Raw genomic sequence first — 18,412 nt, 5'->3', positions numbered from 1 at the left:
GCATCATATTGTATTCACCAGTTTTGCTAGAGTTGGGTTTTCTACAAAAGGCCCGAGTTAAATATTTGATTTTTAAACAGACGATTAAATTTTTAAACACCTAAATGTTTAATTCGGTCTCGCAAATACCAAAGTGGAGAGCGAGAGACAGTCAAAGCCGAATATCAAACCACCGAGATCTGCCCGCAGTTGTTTTACATCTCCAGAGACCCCTCACGGTTCACTTCGTACCGGTGGAGTTAGGTTTTTAGATTTTATTCTTTTATTTTAATGTGTTAAATATTCACGAGGAGACGGCTCGAATTGGCTGGGCTGATACCACACGAGGCCATTTTGGGGCTGATTAGGTTTTACACGTGACCTTGACCCGACTTTCTTGACCTCAAGGCGCTTTTTAATTTGGCCTCTGCCTGAAAACTGAATCAGGATGTGCTGGGAATAGCCCGTCATTAATTATAGCTAAAGTGACAGACGGCTGTTCAGTGAAGGGTTACGCTAATTGTGCCTCATGACTGGGTCTGGTTTGAGATCATCCGACACTGGGAGCCCGTCAGCGCTGAGCTGTGGCTGCGGAGTAACGAGCGTAGCTCAGGGAGCCTCATCCACGACGGTGACACGCTAATATTTGCCATCTGCAAGGAATACGAGTCTGGGAGCTTATGTCACGTCTCTGGAGTGGAGGTTATTAATATCCATACAACCGGTGTAACGAGAGCACCAGGTTCTCCCTCGTGTTCCCTGCTGGTCGCCTCATGAATGGGATTCTTCAACTCTGAGGCTCCCAGTCAAACCTCCCAGCAGAAGGGGGGAAAGAAAGCCCTCGGACATCATGTGGGGGTATGTGGGGTATATTTATTTTCTGAAGTCATTTACAGTACAAAATAGACCTCCGGGTAACAAAATAGCCACGATTATGTTTAGAACAACAACGCAATCAATATATAAAGCAGCAAGCTGAGAAACGGTGCGATATAGAAGCTCGTGACGCCATGATTGAGGTAATGAAACAAGCTCGGACGTCACGGGAGAGAAAACGTCCTGCGTCAGGCCTTATTTACATCTGCAGGCAACAGACATTTCACCTTCTTTAAATAGACAACAATTGCAGTCCAGCGGCACATATACGTAACTGTAGTGTGGTTATGACGTCATTGTGGCATTGCTTTTCCAGGTTCCCCATATATTCACACTTCTGAAGTTTAGCAAACTGGAATAAAATCCATATTGCTCTTTCTGGCACTGCAGGTCCAAATCTGTCTGAATACATGCACTGGCCACAACAAGGAGGGACCGGATATCAGCAACGCCCGCGTCCTCAGAGTAAATTTACCATAAATTAACATATACGACATCAGATCATTTGGCTATCAAATATACAACGCTCTTTCAAAATAGAATAAACTTTCTACAAAGCTATTACAAATGGGTGTCAGAAATAGCTCTTCCATAGGACTACAGGTATGTGACATCTATGTACATTAACATGAAATACAAACATACATTAAATTATATATTGTGCTTCCATATCTTTACTAGCATGCGGTTCAAAAAACGTTTTCACAGATGTAAACGATAGTCCGTCGACATTTACAAGTTGTTTGGATGACCTTTGAAGAAACTTCAGAGACCTTCTCAAAGCAGAGTTGGAATGTTGGAAAATGCGGAATAACAACGCAAATGGTTAAATTTGCTCCGGAACTCGTGTTTTTGCCGCAGCGAGCCTGTAACGGCGCAGCTGCGGGTGTGAGGATTTGAGATCTAAGCAGGTGGGATGAGCCCAAACAAAAGGAAATATTAAGAAATGCTCTGCTTTCCGGCCTCTCGCTCCACGGAAAATTCAAGAGGAATGTTGAGTTTTGTCGTTTCAGGGACGAGACAGATGCAAGAGCCCGAAGCAACGCACATACCTGACAGACGGAGACGGGCCCCTTCCAGGCGTGGGTAAGGGTGTGGTGGGCATTCGCCTCAGCCGTATAGCAGCCCGGATAGATTACTACTACTTTTCAATTTCGTAGGGCAAAGTTCCAACTAAAACAATCATTTAGTGACATAAAACTGTACCTTTTAGAAATTTCAGTGCATTAAATGACCCGGCTCCACCTTCCTCATTCCAAACAATCTAAAAATGAAATAAATTAAGCATAAGTTAAAGCAAATCTATCCGTGCACATCAATAATACTCATATAAAAACACTTTTTTTATCACACAGGAACAGAAACAGACACAGCGGAGGGATGACATCACTTTAGCGGACATTTAGCGGCGTGAAATCATGCCGTCGTATGAGCTCTCTTTAGATTCCCTCTTCATTAAAACCATCTTTCCTCTCCAACGAGACACGTCATTATTCTCGGTCGGTGGGACAATGTAGTACCTTCTCATTAGGGAGAAAATGTCCCACCTAATCTCTACCCCACGGTTCCCAGCTCTATCACGTTTAGAGCGCTCCAGTTCAATCTATAGACACGGCGGGAGAAGATGAGGGTGGATCTGAAGCAGACGTCTGTCCCAGTGCAGGTGGCGCCCATCCAGTCCTCATCGGACCAGAGTTCTCATCAAGCTCGTCATCATCAGAAGCACCGCTGTGGCTGCAGTGACGGTAAAAATGGAGTTCCAACCTATCTCACTCTTCTGAGGGAGAGAGACAGGGGGGGTGAAAGTGGCGTTAAGAGCTGGTCGAGGCTGTTAATAAACCAGTTTGGAGGGGAAAAAAGCTAACTTGCTTTCTTACAGACCAGAGGAGAGGAGCTTTAAAACCTTCACAGCAGCACATTAAGTATTCATGGCTGTTGAGCAGCGTGAAATATTAAGTGAGAGGAAAAGGGAAGCTGTCCCGTACGCTTCGGTTTTGGGCTGAAGGTTCTGTCCTAATGCGTCCTCTCTGTAGACATATATGGACAATAGCTGTGGAGAAGTGAGGACAGTGTCCCGTGATGGCACCCTGGTGGTGGGCTGCAGGATAAATGAAGGGCGTCTTAGGTCCTCTCATCCAACTCTTGTGAGAAAGAAGTTTATTCTGAACAAAGTGACTTTAAACTGTGATGTAATGCCAAACTGCCCACCCGCCCCATGCTCCTTTTATCCTCATCTGACTGATCCAGCCGAATCAGACCCCCCCCATAAAAACCAGTGCACTGAATTAATCTGCAGAACTGACTCACTGTCAAGAGTTATTTCACCCAAATAGCACAAACACACAAAAATGAAAATAGACCGAAATAAAACAATAATGAATAATGAATTTTAAGGGAAAAACAAACATCAAACATGTTCTTTAAAATGACACCTTGATTTCAGATGGAGCGCTCCATCCTCCATCAAGATCTCTCTCCATCCATCTTTATTAAACTAGTTCCGTCCTGCTTGATGGTTTTACACTGTTGGGGTGAACGGACTGACAAACACACACTCATAGAGATAAGCTCCGCCCATACCTTGCCCTCTGGGACGCCAGCTCCGACAACCAGCACCAGACCACAGCCACTATTACAATCATTCCTATGAAGGGGATGGAGAGAACAGGGTGCTCAGAAGGATGGATGAATCTCTGAGGAGGGAACAAACAAACACAAGGACCACAGGAATGGAGAGAATGAATGAACGGAGGGATGGAGTGAGGAATCCAAATAAAAATAAAAAAAGAACACAGATAAAAAAAACAACAAACGTGGACTGGAGCCAAATCAAAGAAGTGACAGGGGCTGTGGCGGTGACATAAGGGGGAGAGGCCGCTGAAGGAGGGATTTATAGTTCCTGTCAAATGAACACAGCATAACTTTACAGTGACAGAGGCGCCGTCTCCGTGCGATTATGCATTTGCAGTCCGACGCGACATTTACTGGCTGCGTGCGATGCTATGGCGACACCAAGGAATGCATGAATGTCACATCTGGAAGCACTTTTGTCTCTCTATCCTCAATTAATTTTCATATTTGTTCCCAATTGTGTTAGCAGAACCTGGACAGGCTGAGTGGACATGGACATTCAGAGAACAAGGACAGCGTCAGAGACAGGCACGGGTAGACAGTTTGACAATGCGGAGACATTAAATCACAGCTGTTGCAGACAAAACACAGTTTTAGGCTCGATTGCTTAACCCAGAAGACCATCGCAGCCTTTAAAACGGTCCTTAAAACGTGCTGTATGGAAGCCTATCAAGCCTGTAATGCCTTTAAAGCTGCAGCTCGTCCCCCAGGTTGCACGGTGCGTTCAAGTACCGCACCGTGTTATGTTCACAAGCTGTTCACTCACACCCGGAGGACAAACACACTCGAGTCACAAAAAGGACGATAAATTTGGTGCGGTAGTTTCGGATTGTTCAAGAAGCTTCCAGCTACTTGTAGGCTGCGTTTGTGTCCAACAACAGTACTAAAGCAGACGCCGTGCCCAAAGCACAGCAGAAATATTGATATGCCCTGACAGGTCAGGTCGGTTGATAGCAAAACAGGGATTGCTGGTATGAAGCACAGAAAGAGTGAAGAGCGAGCTCGACAAACACAGGAGAACAGCCAGTGTGAGGGGTGGTGCGTTACGTGTTAGGAGACAGTGGGCGCAGAGACAAAGTGTTGCTTTACAAAAATCATGACTCCGTGTTCTGAAAGCGCTCCAGGAATAGATTCACCAGGGAAAACGCTCCGAGAGTCGACGGTCGAGCAAGCAAAAGTGACTAAACGACCTAAAAATGCGTTGTGTGTGGTTCGGGGGAGTTTAGGGATAATAAAACACGATGTCATTTATGAATTATTGTTATTCCTGGCGTGTACAGCAGCAGGAACCGACGGCCTCTGCAGACACACGTTAGCCTGATTATGTTCTAGGCCCGCCGTTATGAATCACGTAAACGTGCGTCCTTCTCGGCGTGTTTAGATGTTGGTGGCCGTCGCTCACCTGAGCCCCCCCGGACAGTTTCTCCAGCTCCGCCTTGCAGCGCTGCAGCTCCTCCTCCAGCTCTGCTCTTTCCCTCTGACTGCTGTCATACATCACCTGCAGCTCCTGCAGCTCCACCTTCAGACCGTCACACTGCAGGACACACAGATCCAACACTCAGACTCCAGCAGCGTGAAGAATTGACGTCTTTTCTTGGCCAAATATATAATTCTGCTTCGCAAATGAGAGAATTTTTCCAAAATTCTGCCAAAACGCGCTTTATTTTGAACGAGGAAGATCTTCACCGTCAAACCGTGAAACGCAAAAAGCATAAAATATTAAAACAGACAAAACATTTGCTTGTCCGTAAGTGTAAGCAGCCTCTCACACAGTGATTTCTGCTGCGTTCAGCCCTCAGCTGCGTTATTCGGTCGAAAAAACGCAACGGTTTTGTTTCTGTTCCCTTCGGATGCTGCTGCTGATAAAGAAAAAACAATCAGCGCCGCTGTTTCGCAGATCGGGGAACAAATCGGCTGAAAATTCTGTTGATAAATGTGAGATATTTGCCAGGATGCCTGCAGAAGCAAAGATTCAGCTCAAAGCTAATTAAGCCTGATGAAGGACTCTCCACATCATACCTCTCTCTGGACCTGGGACGCCTTCTCCTCCGCCTGCTTGAGTTGGTCGCGCAGGGAGAAAATCTCCCCGACGCCTCCGTTCCAGCCGGTGGGTGTCATGGGCTTCCCATCGAAGGAAATATTCTTCTGGATGGAGGCGTCCACCAGGCGGCAGTTTTCGGACTGGGCCATGGTCATGTAGGTCTCCGTCATGACCTCATCTGGGCCGCTCTCCATCTCCTTGCCCTCCGTGGCCTCTCCACCGTCCTCCTCCTCCTTCAGAGACAGGTAGATGCTGGAGCTGGAAGAAAGCAGCGGAGGCGATGACTACGCGTGTATCTGAAGTTCTCCAAAAAGTCCCTCGGAAAACAGATTTCCCTCATCAAAAGGGTGGAGATGGATGAGTAAACCACTTTATGTGATAATCAGCAGGCTGCTTTGCATTTTCCGCCGAGTGTTGTCAGATTTAATATGCCCAGGCCTTCATTACGGTGTCACCACAGTCTGACAGCCGTTTTTATCTGTGTTCCTGCCGCACACACGCTGACAGGCTGTCTAACCAGGCGTGAAAATAACAGAACCAGATTATTTTCATTATCAGCTAATCCATTTTTTTCTGCTGCATTTAGTCCATAAAATGTCAAATGTGATGGGGAAAAAAAGATCCATAACAGCTTTTCTTTCACTTAAATTAATGTTTTAAATGAGCATCAAAGCCATAAAAAGGTTCTAATTGTTCTTTTAGTACCGGGCGTTCTGCACTGCCGCCTCCAGCGTTGTCTAACTTCAGTTTTAACCAACACTATAAATAAAGTTTGCCTTTGAGTCGACTGCACTTTAAGATCTTCCTGAGCAGATGGAGCGTGATTAGAGCGCGATAGATTAAAAAAAAAAGAATCTGAGCAGCTAAACAGATCTTGTTTTGGTGACTGACTAATACTGAATGTTAATGAATTTGGTCTGAATAATCATTTAACGATCTCACGGTTTCCACGCTTGTTTAATCACCGCGCGAGATTAAAGTTTAACCGGAGCGATTAGACAGGTGGCGAGGGGCTCGTATTCCGCAGGGTCTCCCCTCCAGCTGATCCAGCCGGCGCAGCTGATGAGCAAGCAGCCGTTGACCTCTCACCATGTTCTCTGTCTCTGCAGCAGCTGCAGCCGCTCTGACAGACGCCTGTTGTCCTCCTTCAGGGACTGACACTCCTCCTTCAGGATGCGACACTCCTCCTTCAGCAGGTCCACGTCACCTGATGGAACAAGGTTGGAGATTCCGCAGGTCACTGCTGAGGTGTCATCATCGCAAAAGAACACACAAATAAGTTAAAGGAGCGTCGCTCCCGCCTGTCCCTCTCTGAGGACTCCAGGGATGACATCATCTGTGTGAAGTCACTCCCCTTATGACCTCATATCACTGAAATTTTACACACACACACACACACACACACACAACTCACTCCCCTGGCGCTGTTCTGCAAAGACAATCATATTATTTATTAAAGCCTGCGAATGATTTATTCTCTTGGCTGTGGGATGCATTACGAGAGCACAGAGCAACATGCAATACGTCCCGCTTTGTTTTTAATCAGCTGCCAAGATTGGTGATGTCATGTGTGCAAGATGTGTGCAATCGACATCCTGGGAAAGGTAAAAAGCACACATGCATGTAGCAGGTCCAGAGAGTCCCACATCCTCCCGTATCCTGCATGTTCAGATGTGGTCAGACTTTGGTTTTTTAATCATCTCTGGCCATCAGGATCTGCATTCTTGAATACGTGCTGCCATTTTTTGTGGTTGCCAGGGTTTTTTTTCCAATGATAAACGCTGGCAGAACTGGCCATGTTGAGCTCTCACCTTCCCTCCTCTCCGCCTCCCTGCGCTGGCTCTTCATGCTGATCTCGGCCCTCAGCGTGGTGATCTCCAGCTCGTACTCCTGGGTCTCCTCGCTGAGGCGCTGCAGCTCGGCGCGCCGGCGGCACAGCTCCTCCTGCAGCGAGGCGATGTCGTTCTCCCGCTCGGCCGCCGCGTCCTCGGCGGCCTGCTGGAGCAGCAGCACCTCCTCTCTGGCCATGTGCAGCTCCTCCTGGGCCTCGGTTAACTCGCTCTCCTTCTCCTCCTCCAGGCTGTCCATCTCCTCCTGCACAGACCGAAGCTGGGCTGTTGGGGGAGAGGAAGAGGAGGAGGAGGAGGAGGAGGAAGAGGAGGGAAAGAGTAGGTTATCTTCATAGGGGATGCGCGGGGGCGTGCGGATCTGATGTAACTGACGGTAACTGATATGTCTTTTATTTTAGTGTTTTCAGAAAAGATGTCATTAAAGCAGAACCATCAGGAAATGAAAATATAAGATCATTAATTACAATGTTTTAAACATTGTCCGTTTCCTAGGGGTTTTTTTTAATATGAAAAAATCTAAACAAAGACAGAAAAAGAAGAATGAACACGAGTTTGCTTTTTAAATCAGGAACTATGCAAAAAAAAACCTCTTTAAACAAGGGTTCGCACCATGTGCCAGAACAAACCTCACTGCTCAGCACTTTTTGTACCTTGTAGATTCTGAATCTGGCGGGTAAAAGCTTCAGCCTGGTGGGCACTGGCCAGACGCTCTTCCTCCAACAGACCTGGAGAAGAGGAGAAGAAAGCTGTTTCATTTCCTTCTTTTATGGTGGTGCATATGGTTCAAATCATAAACATGCTAATAATTTTAAATTCTCAATAATTTATGACTTCCAGAATCCTCCAGCTGGGCCTCTCTCACTCTTTCCACATGCTGCTGCTTGATTGGTGGCTGGAATTACTGATCATCCACAGCAGAAGCCTTCCTCTGAAGCTCCAGCTAACCTTACATCATGCTCAGATCGTGTGACCCCTGGACCCACAAGCCCCCCTTTCAGCCAGCTGCCAGCCGACCGGACAGCTGACCCCCCCCTCCCCCCAATGGGAGTTGTCTGTGGTGTCGGATACCCAGTCTGGAAGTTTCCGTGTCCCCAGTTGTCTGAGAAATGCCTGCCTGGACCAGGCTCAGCGTGTCACACACACACGCACACACACACCTTTGTTTCACACACACATGCAGCTCATTGTGACTTCACACTCAAGGCCGCACTCGCTTCTCTTGTCCCTGGACATTAAGCTCATCATTTCTAAGCCATGACGTGACGCTCCATTTAGCGGGTGTGATCAGCTGACCATGTCACTGGCGGCACATAAATATTTATGCTCCTACGTGTTCAACTAGAATGTGATGAAGAGAAGACGTCCTCCGTGTGAGTTAGGTCCTGAGGCATGACTGACATTGATTCATAGAGGGGAGGGATGTGGAATCTACTAAACGCCTTTGTTGTGGCTGTTTTAAGATGCAGGAATTTGAGAGTAGCGTGCCTCTCGACCTATGGATGGGAACACAATCTTTGTCCCAGTTGAGGTGACTTACGCTCGTTAAATGTTACGCTCTTCTTTTAAGTGACTGCCAGAGAGAAATTAGACCCATTGTAGTGAGCAGATTTACTTCAGACAGATCAGACGTGTCATCGGAGCAAAGAGAGGAAGAGGAAATTGTCACGTTATCACGCCATCATCACGTTAGCTGCTGAAATTAATAAACAACCGTGTTCTCAAGTATTTTCCTCTTCACACCAGGCTAAAGGAGCGGCAGGCGCACCGAGATGATGAGCTTCTATCATCTCGCTCATTCTTTCTTCTACACTCATCACTAAATCCATAAAGGCAAATTATCATCATTTCTACAAAAAGTTTTCCAAATTCCCGACATGTGGATCAGAATATTAATGATTATTCAACTGACAAATCAAATCCTCTCTGTACTACTAATTACAAAACGCAATTTAGAAGTAAAAAAGTCATCATCATCATCATTTAATAATGACAATTACACAAATGTCGGTTCTGCTGAGGACTACTTATGGGGCTGAGTTATGAACAGTACTCAAATTAGACAAATTATGGAAATAAACCCAGGATAATAGAGGGGTCCCCTCTTTAAAGGCCTTAAATCTGTCCTTCACCACTAGGTTGACCACCACCAGACGACCTCAGGTAACAAATGTAAGAGTGAACCATCTCCTCAGTGGCTGAAGTCTCACCTTGCAGCTCGTGGATGCTCTCCTGGTGTTTGTTGGAGGTCTCCCGGGCATCATCCAGCTCCAGCAGCAGCTGCAGCACCTGAGCCCTCAGCTCCTCCAGCTCCTGCTCCTCTGTCAGCACCTCCTGCTCCTTCTTCTCTTCCCCTTCACCCTCCTCCTCCTTCATCATCTTCTCCTCCTGATCCTCCTCCTCCTGGGCCGTCTCCCGGTCCATCTCCTCCTTCTCGTTGTTCTCCTCCAGGACTCCTCTCTCCTTGGCCGTTATCTCGTTGTCCATGTTGGGGCTGCACTCTGCCTTCAAATCAGACGGGTCATCTGATGAAAAGAGAAAAAGAAAGAGAGAAAGAGAGAGAGAGATTTACAGGTGAGAAACCTCCTGTCATCACTCCAACAGGGTTTAGATGTTTTAGTTTGAATCAACAGCACCATCTTGTGATCATTGCGACACACAGAAACTTGGATATTCAGCCTATAATAAATAGCTCGTATGGAAACGAAGAAAACTATCAATATTACGAGGCAGCTCTTAAACCATTACACACAAGGTTTATTTTTTAAAATTCATTTCATTGCAGTCTATAAATTAAATACATCTGCACTGCTTTGAAGACAATCACGTCATACCGAAGCTTTATTAAAGTTTATAGCGGATTAAATTCCTGAATCATATTCGCCCAGATGACCGTTTTAATTCATTTAATGACAGCAATTTCAAACAATTTGCTCTAAAACAGGGATGAGATGTTTAGCTGTTGTCACATTTAATTAATACAATTCAGCCTTATCTCTTCTACATCTCTTATATTATAATATATATTATAATATTGTAAGATAAATACAAAACTGGATGATCTAGTCGTATTTATGGTATCAGAAAGTACATTCTTGCTTAAATTAGTCTGACATCTCTTTGAACTCTGGGACTAGTTTAGCTGTTACTTTTCTCTGAACCTCAAACTTTAGATTTAAAAAGGAGACAAAACTGAATTGGAAGACGTCACCAGGGATGTGCAGAGGGCCAAACGTATTCCCTAGCGTAACATTGGAAGATTCCTTTTTAAACCAATCCTAGCATGAAACTGTCTTCCTCAACATCAAACTAAACTTACTTACTGCAACAGCATAAGATTTTAAGTAATCATAATTGTGTGATTCTCATTTTAAACTGCCTGATTCGAGTTAAATTGATCTGTTTGCATCTCCCGCCAGCAGGGGGCGGTGTCCGACAGTCACTGCAGAGGAAGAGGAGGGTGGCGGTCATGTATGCTAAAGCCATCATGACTCACCACTCAGCAATGCAGCTGCAAGCTCAGAACAACACAAAGTTGCACTACAAAAGACAGATATGGCTGGAACCACAGTTTCCCTCATTCTGCTTACATGCTTTTCTGCCTTGTTTCTCGTGGCGTTCTTCGCACCTTTGAATGAGCATGAAGGTGTTGTCAAGTCTGCACGAGCCAGGGAGGAATCCAATATATGCGTGTTGTGATAAACTTTAGTGTTTATCCTTCAGCATTAAAGCAGCTGATGCTCACAAAAGCTGCACAGGCCGATATGGAATGATAATAAAATCCCTTTTCCAGGAGGAAAAGTCCTTTCCCATTAGTTAGATGAGATTTATGATGAGTCGGGAAAAGGTCAGAGCTTAAGAGGAGATTATGTTCACAGTGTCACTTGTTCTGGTGGACCTTTAAAAGAAGCCAAAATCCAGATCCGAGTCAAATTAATGATGCTGACGAGACAGAAAACTATGAGTAAATGTCCTCGAACACAAGTTGACGTCATTTATTTGAACACACAGGATAGCTTACCTCAAACCTAATGTTAACCCCATCTTATTTCATACTGGCCTGTGATATGGGGTCAGTCCCCTCCCAGTCAGAAAAGCAGGACAGGGTCCACCCTTCACGTCCCTGCTTCTCCACAAATTGCTGTTTGGGCTCAGAAACGGCTGTGAGTGCTGGGGATGAGGATGATGTGTGCTGGGACCCAGAAGGGGAGTGATGTGATTAAAAAAAGGGTGCAGCAGGGGACAAAAGTGAAGCATTAAGTAAAGATCTACCTAATTAAGAGCGATGCTCGCTGGTGTAATCCTGGCTCAGGGGAAGCTGCCGTTTCTGTCGGTAATTATTTCTTTGCCCTGTTGTTTCCCTCTCAAGATGGAACTGTTTCTAGCACAGCCATGCGCACTTCTTCTCATCATGACTGCAGCAGCCAGCTCGCTTCCTCCCTCGTAATAATGTTCGTTTAGACAATACAGCCCCTGTGAGGCAGGAGAAGGGCTTCATGAGCGCTGGACTATTTTGTCATTAAACTTTGATGCTGCTGTAATGACTTAGTCATAACGAGGAGCTGTGCAGCCCAGTAGCTGGGGGAGAACTGGAGCTGCTTGTATAGCCAGCGGCAGCTAAAAGCCATCCAGAGAGAAAAAGCTTCCCACTGAATATCAGTCACATCCAAATCCTGTGGGATGTCTGGATCACGGCGTAATAACTCACAACGCTCTGTGCTGCGCTTCAGCTCGTTGGGTTGGGAGACGCAGCGTTCGTGCTGCCCTTGAATAGGCATAAACTTCAGCAATGCCATTAGATTAGTGACAGCAGGGATGGATTGTCAGAATATTTTATCGCAAGCTTGCAAAATTAGACCGCCTGATAGGGGATAAAAGTTGGAACGTAAGGGGAAAAAAACAACTTTTGTCAACTTTTGTTGATGTTAAATCTATCCAACCATCCTCCACACGTTCCTTCAAATCCTCTTCTCCCTGAATAATCATTTCACCGCTGAAACAAACAGAAACCATTAGCACCTCCACTTGCGAGCGCATGTCAAAGACAGTGCACGGCACAATCTGTTGCGCTGACGTGTGATCACCCCGCTGCGTTCCTGGCACGGCAACGCCGTTTTAGTCACACGGGGATTTCATTAGACATGGACGCTGCGTGCATATAAGAGCAAGGACAGGCAGGGGAGTCGTCTCCGGAGCATTGTTACAGCTCCAGGGAGCAGACGGCTTTATCTGGCCGCAGCACATTTCTCCGGAATCACGCCGACGCAGAAACACGCCGAGAATGTCGCGGCGAACAGCGTGGCACTCAAGAAACGGGACGAGACGCAGCTCGACTGCTTTTTGTCAGCGTCCAGGAATAGCAGTCTGAGATTAAATGTGATCATTAATGTGGAAACACGGGCCCTTTGTTTTGCCTCTAAATATGGCACTCGAGCGCGGCGCGGAGTTTAACCAGGTCTGAGTGAGGAATTTAGCTAACAGGTATTCTGAGAGAGGCGTGAACATAGGATGCAGATGTGTTTCAAAATGGAACCAAAGCCAAGCGTTATCCTGTGAAAATAAATCTATTTGTATCAAAGAATTCCTTTTTGAATGAACATTCCTTCAACAATCCCAGACATTCTGTTTAGCAGTCTGCACATATATGACACAACTTTCTTTAAGTAAATAAATAAATAACTCTAGTTAATAAATCCCCGTGGTGCAGGTAGAGACTGACGGTGCATTAAATTCTGGAAGCAAGTAGCCGGGTGGATGTGCTGCTGGCTGTGGAGGCGCTGCTCCATTTAAAGTGCACACGAGCCTGGACTTTAACGCGTGCGCAGCTCTTAATATCCATGCGAACACGCAGGCTTGTGGATCAAGTCCCACTTCTGGCGAGCCTACGTGCGTTTGTGATGGTGCGAGGCTGCAGTGTGTGAAGCATCCGTGTGTTTGCCGTGGCTCTCTGCAGCTGTGTAGGAGGCCATGCATAATGCACGCTTCTATCCTACTACACCAGCTTTGAAGTCAACCCTGAGCTGAGGCTGGAGCTCTGTCCCATGCAGCTGCACACTTCTTCAAGGGTGGGCTGAGGAACCCAGTTGAAGTAGGAGAAACAATGAACAGGGTGAAAGGAATAGGTGAAGCCCTACAAATGATTGTGGAGAGGTTAAAAAAAGCAGCTTGTGCCTGTTTGCCACATCTGACTGACTTCTTCCCACAGCTGTAGATGAGGAGGCGCGGCTCCATGTGGCGAGGGTCTTGTAAGGTTAACGCAAGTTTATCTCCGCCTCTCTCTGTACTCCTGGGAAAAGGAGCCAAAGAACAACATAAGCAGCAGAGAAGATGAGAAAAGAAACAGGAAGCACGAGCACCCCAAGAGTTGCACCGACCTAATGAGACACTCTGTAATTTAAATGGAAAATCCATGTTTGCTCGTTCAAAGGGAAGCCAGAGAAACTGGGTCAGAGGGAGAGAGGTACATCACAGGAGGAGCGACAATATGGACTCATTAGATGAGCGTGCACAAATACTGTGTTAGTGTGCCCATACTGTTGATAATTAATTCTGGGATGTCTTTTTCTTCTTTTCAAGAAAAACATGAAGGAATTTGACAAGGATGGATAAGAAGGCAGGAAAACTCCTGAAGTGGTAATAATCCATTTGATCACGAATCAGCACCTCCAACCTCAAAGCCATCTCTGCAAGAGCTGAAATCAGAGGAAATACGACAGCTCGCCATGTAAAGTAGCTGCTTCACAGCTCTGAAGGTCAAAAGCAAGCAAGACATTTTTCCATTATGCAACAAGACTGAATTTAAAAATATCACCTGGCACTTTTGTCAACAATACGGCCTTGAGAGCCTGTTTTAAACTGTAAAGGTCCGAGGAGACGTGGGAACACATGTAAGACCTAAAAGCTGCAGGGCACAGGGGGGTGGGGGGGGGGTGTTTTCATTTGCTCCCATGCCTGGCCAGGATAAACACTGATGCATCTCCAGCTTGTTGTCTTTCTCCCAGAGTTTGTCGTTGGCAGCAACTTTGCCGTTAATTAGTTCCAGAGATTGGAGAAAATCCTGCCCCCATGGGAAGAAGCGATGCCGAGAGTGAGGGGGAAAACACGGGAGGGCGAGGATGGGAGAGAATCGGCGTGTGGGCAGGGGTGGCAGGTGCAAAGGTTTGTGTGTCTGCGCGGGCGTGTGCGCGTATCGGAGGTTGTGTGGGCGCTGAGGAGAGGCGAGGATTGAAGCTGAAAGAGGGGGGAGAGAGGCTGACTGCGAACACAGATATGGCTGGAGACTCATGCAAGTGGGAGGAACAATATGGTGGCCGACCACTTTTGAGATACACAGACGGCTTTCAAATCTCAAGGCAAACTCTGATGGTGTAGAATTGATCAGCGGCAGCATGTGGTGGTGCACGTGCAAGACAAAACAAGAGTTCCCTCTAATGCCACAATGTGCTGGAACTAAACTAGAGAGCACCTCTCTTGTTAGCAAGACGTCTCGCTGGAACTGACCTCAGCCAGGAGACAAAAGTACCTGAATCCACTCAGATCCCCAAGTGTCTGCAATTTAAATCCCTGTGAGAGGCCACTTGTGGCTGTCTGGATGTTTATCCTTATTACAGCTGGGACTGATGCGTTGAGATGCTCGCTGTCGGCGGACGCTAAACATTCCTCTTTTAAAGCACACTGCCAGGCTGTGGTGACAGGAATAGATCTCCAGAGCTAGCATAACAGGAACAGCCACGTTAACATGGTGAATGTACAACCTGCAGCACAAAGAATCACAATCCGTTAATGCTACAGGGGAAAAAAAAAAAAAAAGTGTAGTTCAGTTTCTTAACACAGGAAAAGGAAGCTGGGTTCTGGTGGACAGGGCGGCCCAGGTGACCTTTGGGGTCCCAACACACCAATAAACATCCTCCTCTTCAGTATCCCACACCGAGCTGCAGAAAACACACTCTTCAAAACATTCCATGCATTCTTCTGGGATAGATTAGACACAGGGACATGTGCAGCTGCTTGAGGGAATCAGTTCATGGGCAGAAAACACAGAATGAAGCGAAACCAGAATAAAACCCTCGCCGAGTGACTTCCTGTTGCATCAGTTGCTAACAGGAGACTGTTTGGTCCGCCGCGTGTCACTCATCCGTTTACCTGGCAGCAAAGCCTCCGTCAAATCACAGCTGACAGCAACCGCCACGTTTTAATCAGTCAGTGATGAAGATGGACGCCAGAGCGCCACTAAATCGCAGCGATCACGTCGGGAGCAAACACGTCTTTCCTCTACATTTTCGGTAGACCACATTTCATCTGGAAAGGGGAGCTAAAAATAGCACAGAATCCCAGATAATCGCGCAGACACACACACACACAGGCAGTCGCGACATACATGCAAAACAGCTACACCATCTGCAGCACAGACCTGTAGAGTCCAGAGCCTCCTCGATGAGTGGAGGTAAACGCAGTCCATCCATAGCCTTCTGTGGCTGCGGCGTGAGAGGGAAAGACGCAGAAAGAGAGTGGGCGAGAGAGGGTCAGAGGCTCCGCACGCCCACCTCAGCTGCAGCGAGAGAGAGAGAGAGAGAGAGAGAGAGAAGGGGAAGGAGAGAGAGAGGCACAAAACAGCGTCAGGTACTGCCGGGCAAACACGCAGCCGTCGGTGCTTACGCGCAGTGACGCACACGCATGCACACGTTCACACAGCTGCACCTCGGGAGACTTTGGGAGGGATCCAGTAAAAAAAAAGGATGCTGTTTTTAATCTTTACCGACGGTTCTCTCTCTCCCTCTCTCTAACGGCTCATATTTTCTTCTACAACACCCTAGTCTTATTAATTATGCAGGGATCCATTTTAGCCCCGCCCACACCATGGCCCTTATTGACGTACAATATCACGAGGCAGAAATCATTAAAATTTAAAGAATTAAAATAAACTAATGCAAAACAAAATTTTGTTATAATAAATGGGGATTTTTCTACCTTTCGCTCACTGACAGTTTTGTACCTACGCACCAACACACACACACACACACACTTCCTCCACCAGTGTAACATGTAACCACAGAGAACGGGCAGACTTCAGTGGTGGAGGGTGACAGCCACTTCAGTGAATTACAGCTCACTTTCAAGTCATTGCTCATTTCCTCCACCTCTTCTCGCAGGTTCCCATTAATAACACCCTCGGCAGATTCATCACTACCCTTTACACACTTGAGCACTCGCAAATTTCAGCTGGCAAGTCAGGTGCGGCCTGAAACGTGTGAACATGTCAGCGCAGATAGAAAGCGGAAAGGAGGAACCGGGCTCCACTCCTGCTCGACCCCGTCGGAGGATGTTCCTATCACAGAGCCGTCGGTGAGCAGGAAGTGGTCTGGAGACACACGTGTGTGTCTGAAAGAGGAAGCATCAGAAAAAGGAAGACATTGATGCGACTGAATTAGAAAGCAGAAGAAGAAAGTCTGCCTGAAGTCTCTACATGTCTACATCAAATGACAGCCCCCCCCCCCCCCCCCCCCCCAGACACACTTAAATTAGATGTCTGGTTTTCACTCACCTCCACTGTTGCAGAACTCCAGGCAGGCACTGATCAGAACCGAGATGTGATCGAAACAGCTTTCTCTGTTTGTACAAAACAACTTCCTGAACCAGATGGACAGGAAGTTGGAGCCTGGGGACGACTCAGGTGCCCTCAAGGACCTGCTCGTACCGACATGAATGTTTTCTTCTGTGAGAAGGTTCACAAGCGCGCTGCTAAAAGACTAATTACGAATGACTAAATGTGTGTGAGTCCAGGCTGGAGCACGCTGGAGCTGTTTGTTCTGTAATAGAGACGAGTCCCTCGGTGTGTGAGGTCATGTGTGTGGAATCCATCCAGCAATACTGCGGTCTTTGTTCCATCCAAATTCAATTCCAAGTCATATGGGGAAGTCGCCCACAGCTTCAGACCTCAGGAATGCAATCCTGCAATTCACATGTAGCACACAGAACACAGTCACAGACACATATATGCAAACATAAGCATCAATAATGCACGCCGTGATTGGCGTTGAGCTTTTTATGCAATCTTGAATGAATGAAATGCGTTTTAAAGGGTTTGGAATGGAATTACATAATAAATAATATACAATATAAGCTAATCAACATATACATTAAATAACTAAAATTGACTGAATTTGAGAAAGTGGGAAACTTCTCCCATATTTAGCAGCTTTTCAGTCTGGTGTTGGAGAAGAGCTGCAGCATCATCAGGGCCTCTGTGGTGACATAAAGACGGTTCTAAACTTCTAACCAAACTTCTAAACTTCTTCTAAAAGAGATTTAGAGCTCTACTCTAAAAACCCAAAAAATGGGTGACCAAGCCCACCATGCATCTTCTACAATAATCAAACCTCTCAAATAGTTTGCATTCTCTATACTGGCTATAAATTAAAATGGTTTTACTAAAGATGAGTAGAACCATCAACATCATCAGTTAAGAGCATTAATGGCAGAACCAACCAATGAACCTGGTTGGGCTTCTTTAAAATAAGAAACTATTGACTTGTGGGACACCGCACGGACTCGTCTTTGATTTCTATTATTTTTCAACTGCCTGAAAGCACGTTTTCCGTTACCGTGGCAACCCAACCCAAAGTACCGTGAACGTGTCCGATGTCGTAACGTGTGGAACCACGTTCAACACATTAAGTGCCCAACTTGCACCAAATGATCCTGCTGTTCTTACATTCGAACCACTGTTTTAGAGTTGGATACAACTGTTTCAGCCACAATTAGCTCGAAGCAGCAAACTGTCACGTATTAGCATTTTCGTATCGTTGCATGCTAGCATGCTAACACAATGATACTTACGTTGAAAACACTGAGGAAACAACGGCCAACTTCTCCCTCTTCCAGCAGGCCAGTTTATCTTCTTCAGCCATTGTCGCGTAGCTGCAAGCTTCTTTATATTTATTCATCCCTCACCTGCGAGGCCAATGCACGTAGTTAAGTTGCGGCCTGTTACCGTGGCAACACAACGTAAAGCGATCAATCATGCCACCTGTCGTAAATG

At 46.4% G+C, this 18,412-nt stretch overlaps 1 protein-coding gene across 10 annotated transcripts; it reads right to left on the bottom strand.

The window, feature by feature from the left end:
• Positions 1 to 832: 832 nt before the first annotated feature.
• LOC130535974 (coiled-coil domain-containing protein 136-like) lies at positions 833 to 17,265 on the bottom strand. 10 transcript variants are annotated; one of them, XR_008953247.1, is made up of 10 exons: positions 16,916 to 17,241; positions 15,752 to 15,922; positions 9,585 to 9,899; positions 8,028 to 8,102; positions 7,339 to 7,641; positions 6,617 to 6,734; positions 5,506 to 5,785; positions 4,889 to 5,020; positions 3,436 to 3,499; positions 833 to 2,632 (listed from the first exon to the last, which is right to left on the bottom strand). XR_008953247.1 is itself a non-coding variant. In XM_057051477.1 (10 exons), exons 2-10 carry the CDS (start codon positions 15,834 to 15,836, stop codon positions 2,620 to 2,622), a joined length of 1,434 nt encoding a protein of 477 aa, XP_056907457.1. In that variant the 5' UTR covers positions 15,837 to 15,922; positions 16,916 to 17,253; the 3' UTR covers positions 833 to 2,619. The 10 variants fall into 10 exon arrangements, 9 of the variants coding, with proteins under 9 accessions (XP_056907457.1, XP_056907458.1, XP_056907451.1 ...); XM_057051477.1 differs by having other exon boundaries at positions 3,436 to 3,548; positions 16,916 to 17,253; XM_057051471.1 differs by lacking the exon at positions 833 to 2,632 and adding an exon at positions 2,639 to 2,953 and having other exon boundaries at positions 3,436 to 3,548; positions 16,916 to 17,265.
• Between the last annotated feature and the right edge of the window lie 1,147 nt (positions 17,266 to 18,412).

The sequence above is a fragment of the Takifugu flavidus genome, chromosome 13 (genome assembly GCF_003711565.1).
Source record: "Takifugu flavidus isolate HTHZ2018 chromosome 13, ASM371156v2, whole genome shotgun sequence".
In the NCBI taxonomy this organism is placed as follows: domain Eukaryota; kingdom Metazoa; phylum Chordata; class Actinopteri; order Tetraodontiformes; family Tetraodontidae; genus Takifugu; species Takifugu flavidus.
The sequence above is the reverse complement of the archived record's forward strand: the minus strand, read 5'-3'. Positions and strand labels throughout refer to the sequence as shown.

What these genes read in the sequence shown, in the direction of transcription:
- LOC130535974 (XM_057051471.1), bottom strand. Translation starts at nt 15,836, where the DNA reads ATGGATGGACTGCGTTTACCTCCACTCATCGAGGAGGCTCTGGACTCT. An exon ending in ATGGTGTAGCTGTTTTGCAT is followed by an intron (nt 9,900 to 15,751) that starts GTATGTCGCGAC and finishes TCTTTTCATCAG; the next exon opens with ATGACCCGTCTGATTTGAAG. An exon ending in CTGGCGTCCCAGAGGGCAAG is followed by an intron (nt 2,954 to 3,435) that starts GTATGGGCGGAG and finishes TTTATCCTGCAG; the next exon opens with CCCACCACCAGGGTGCCATC.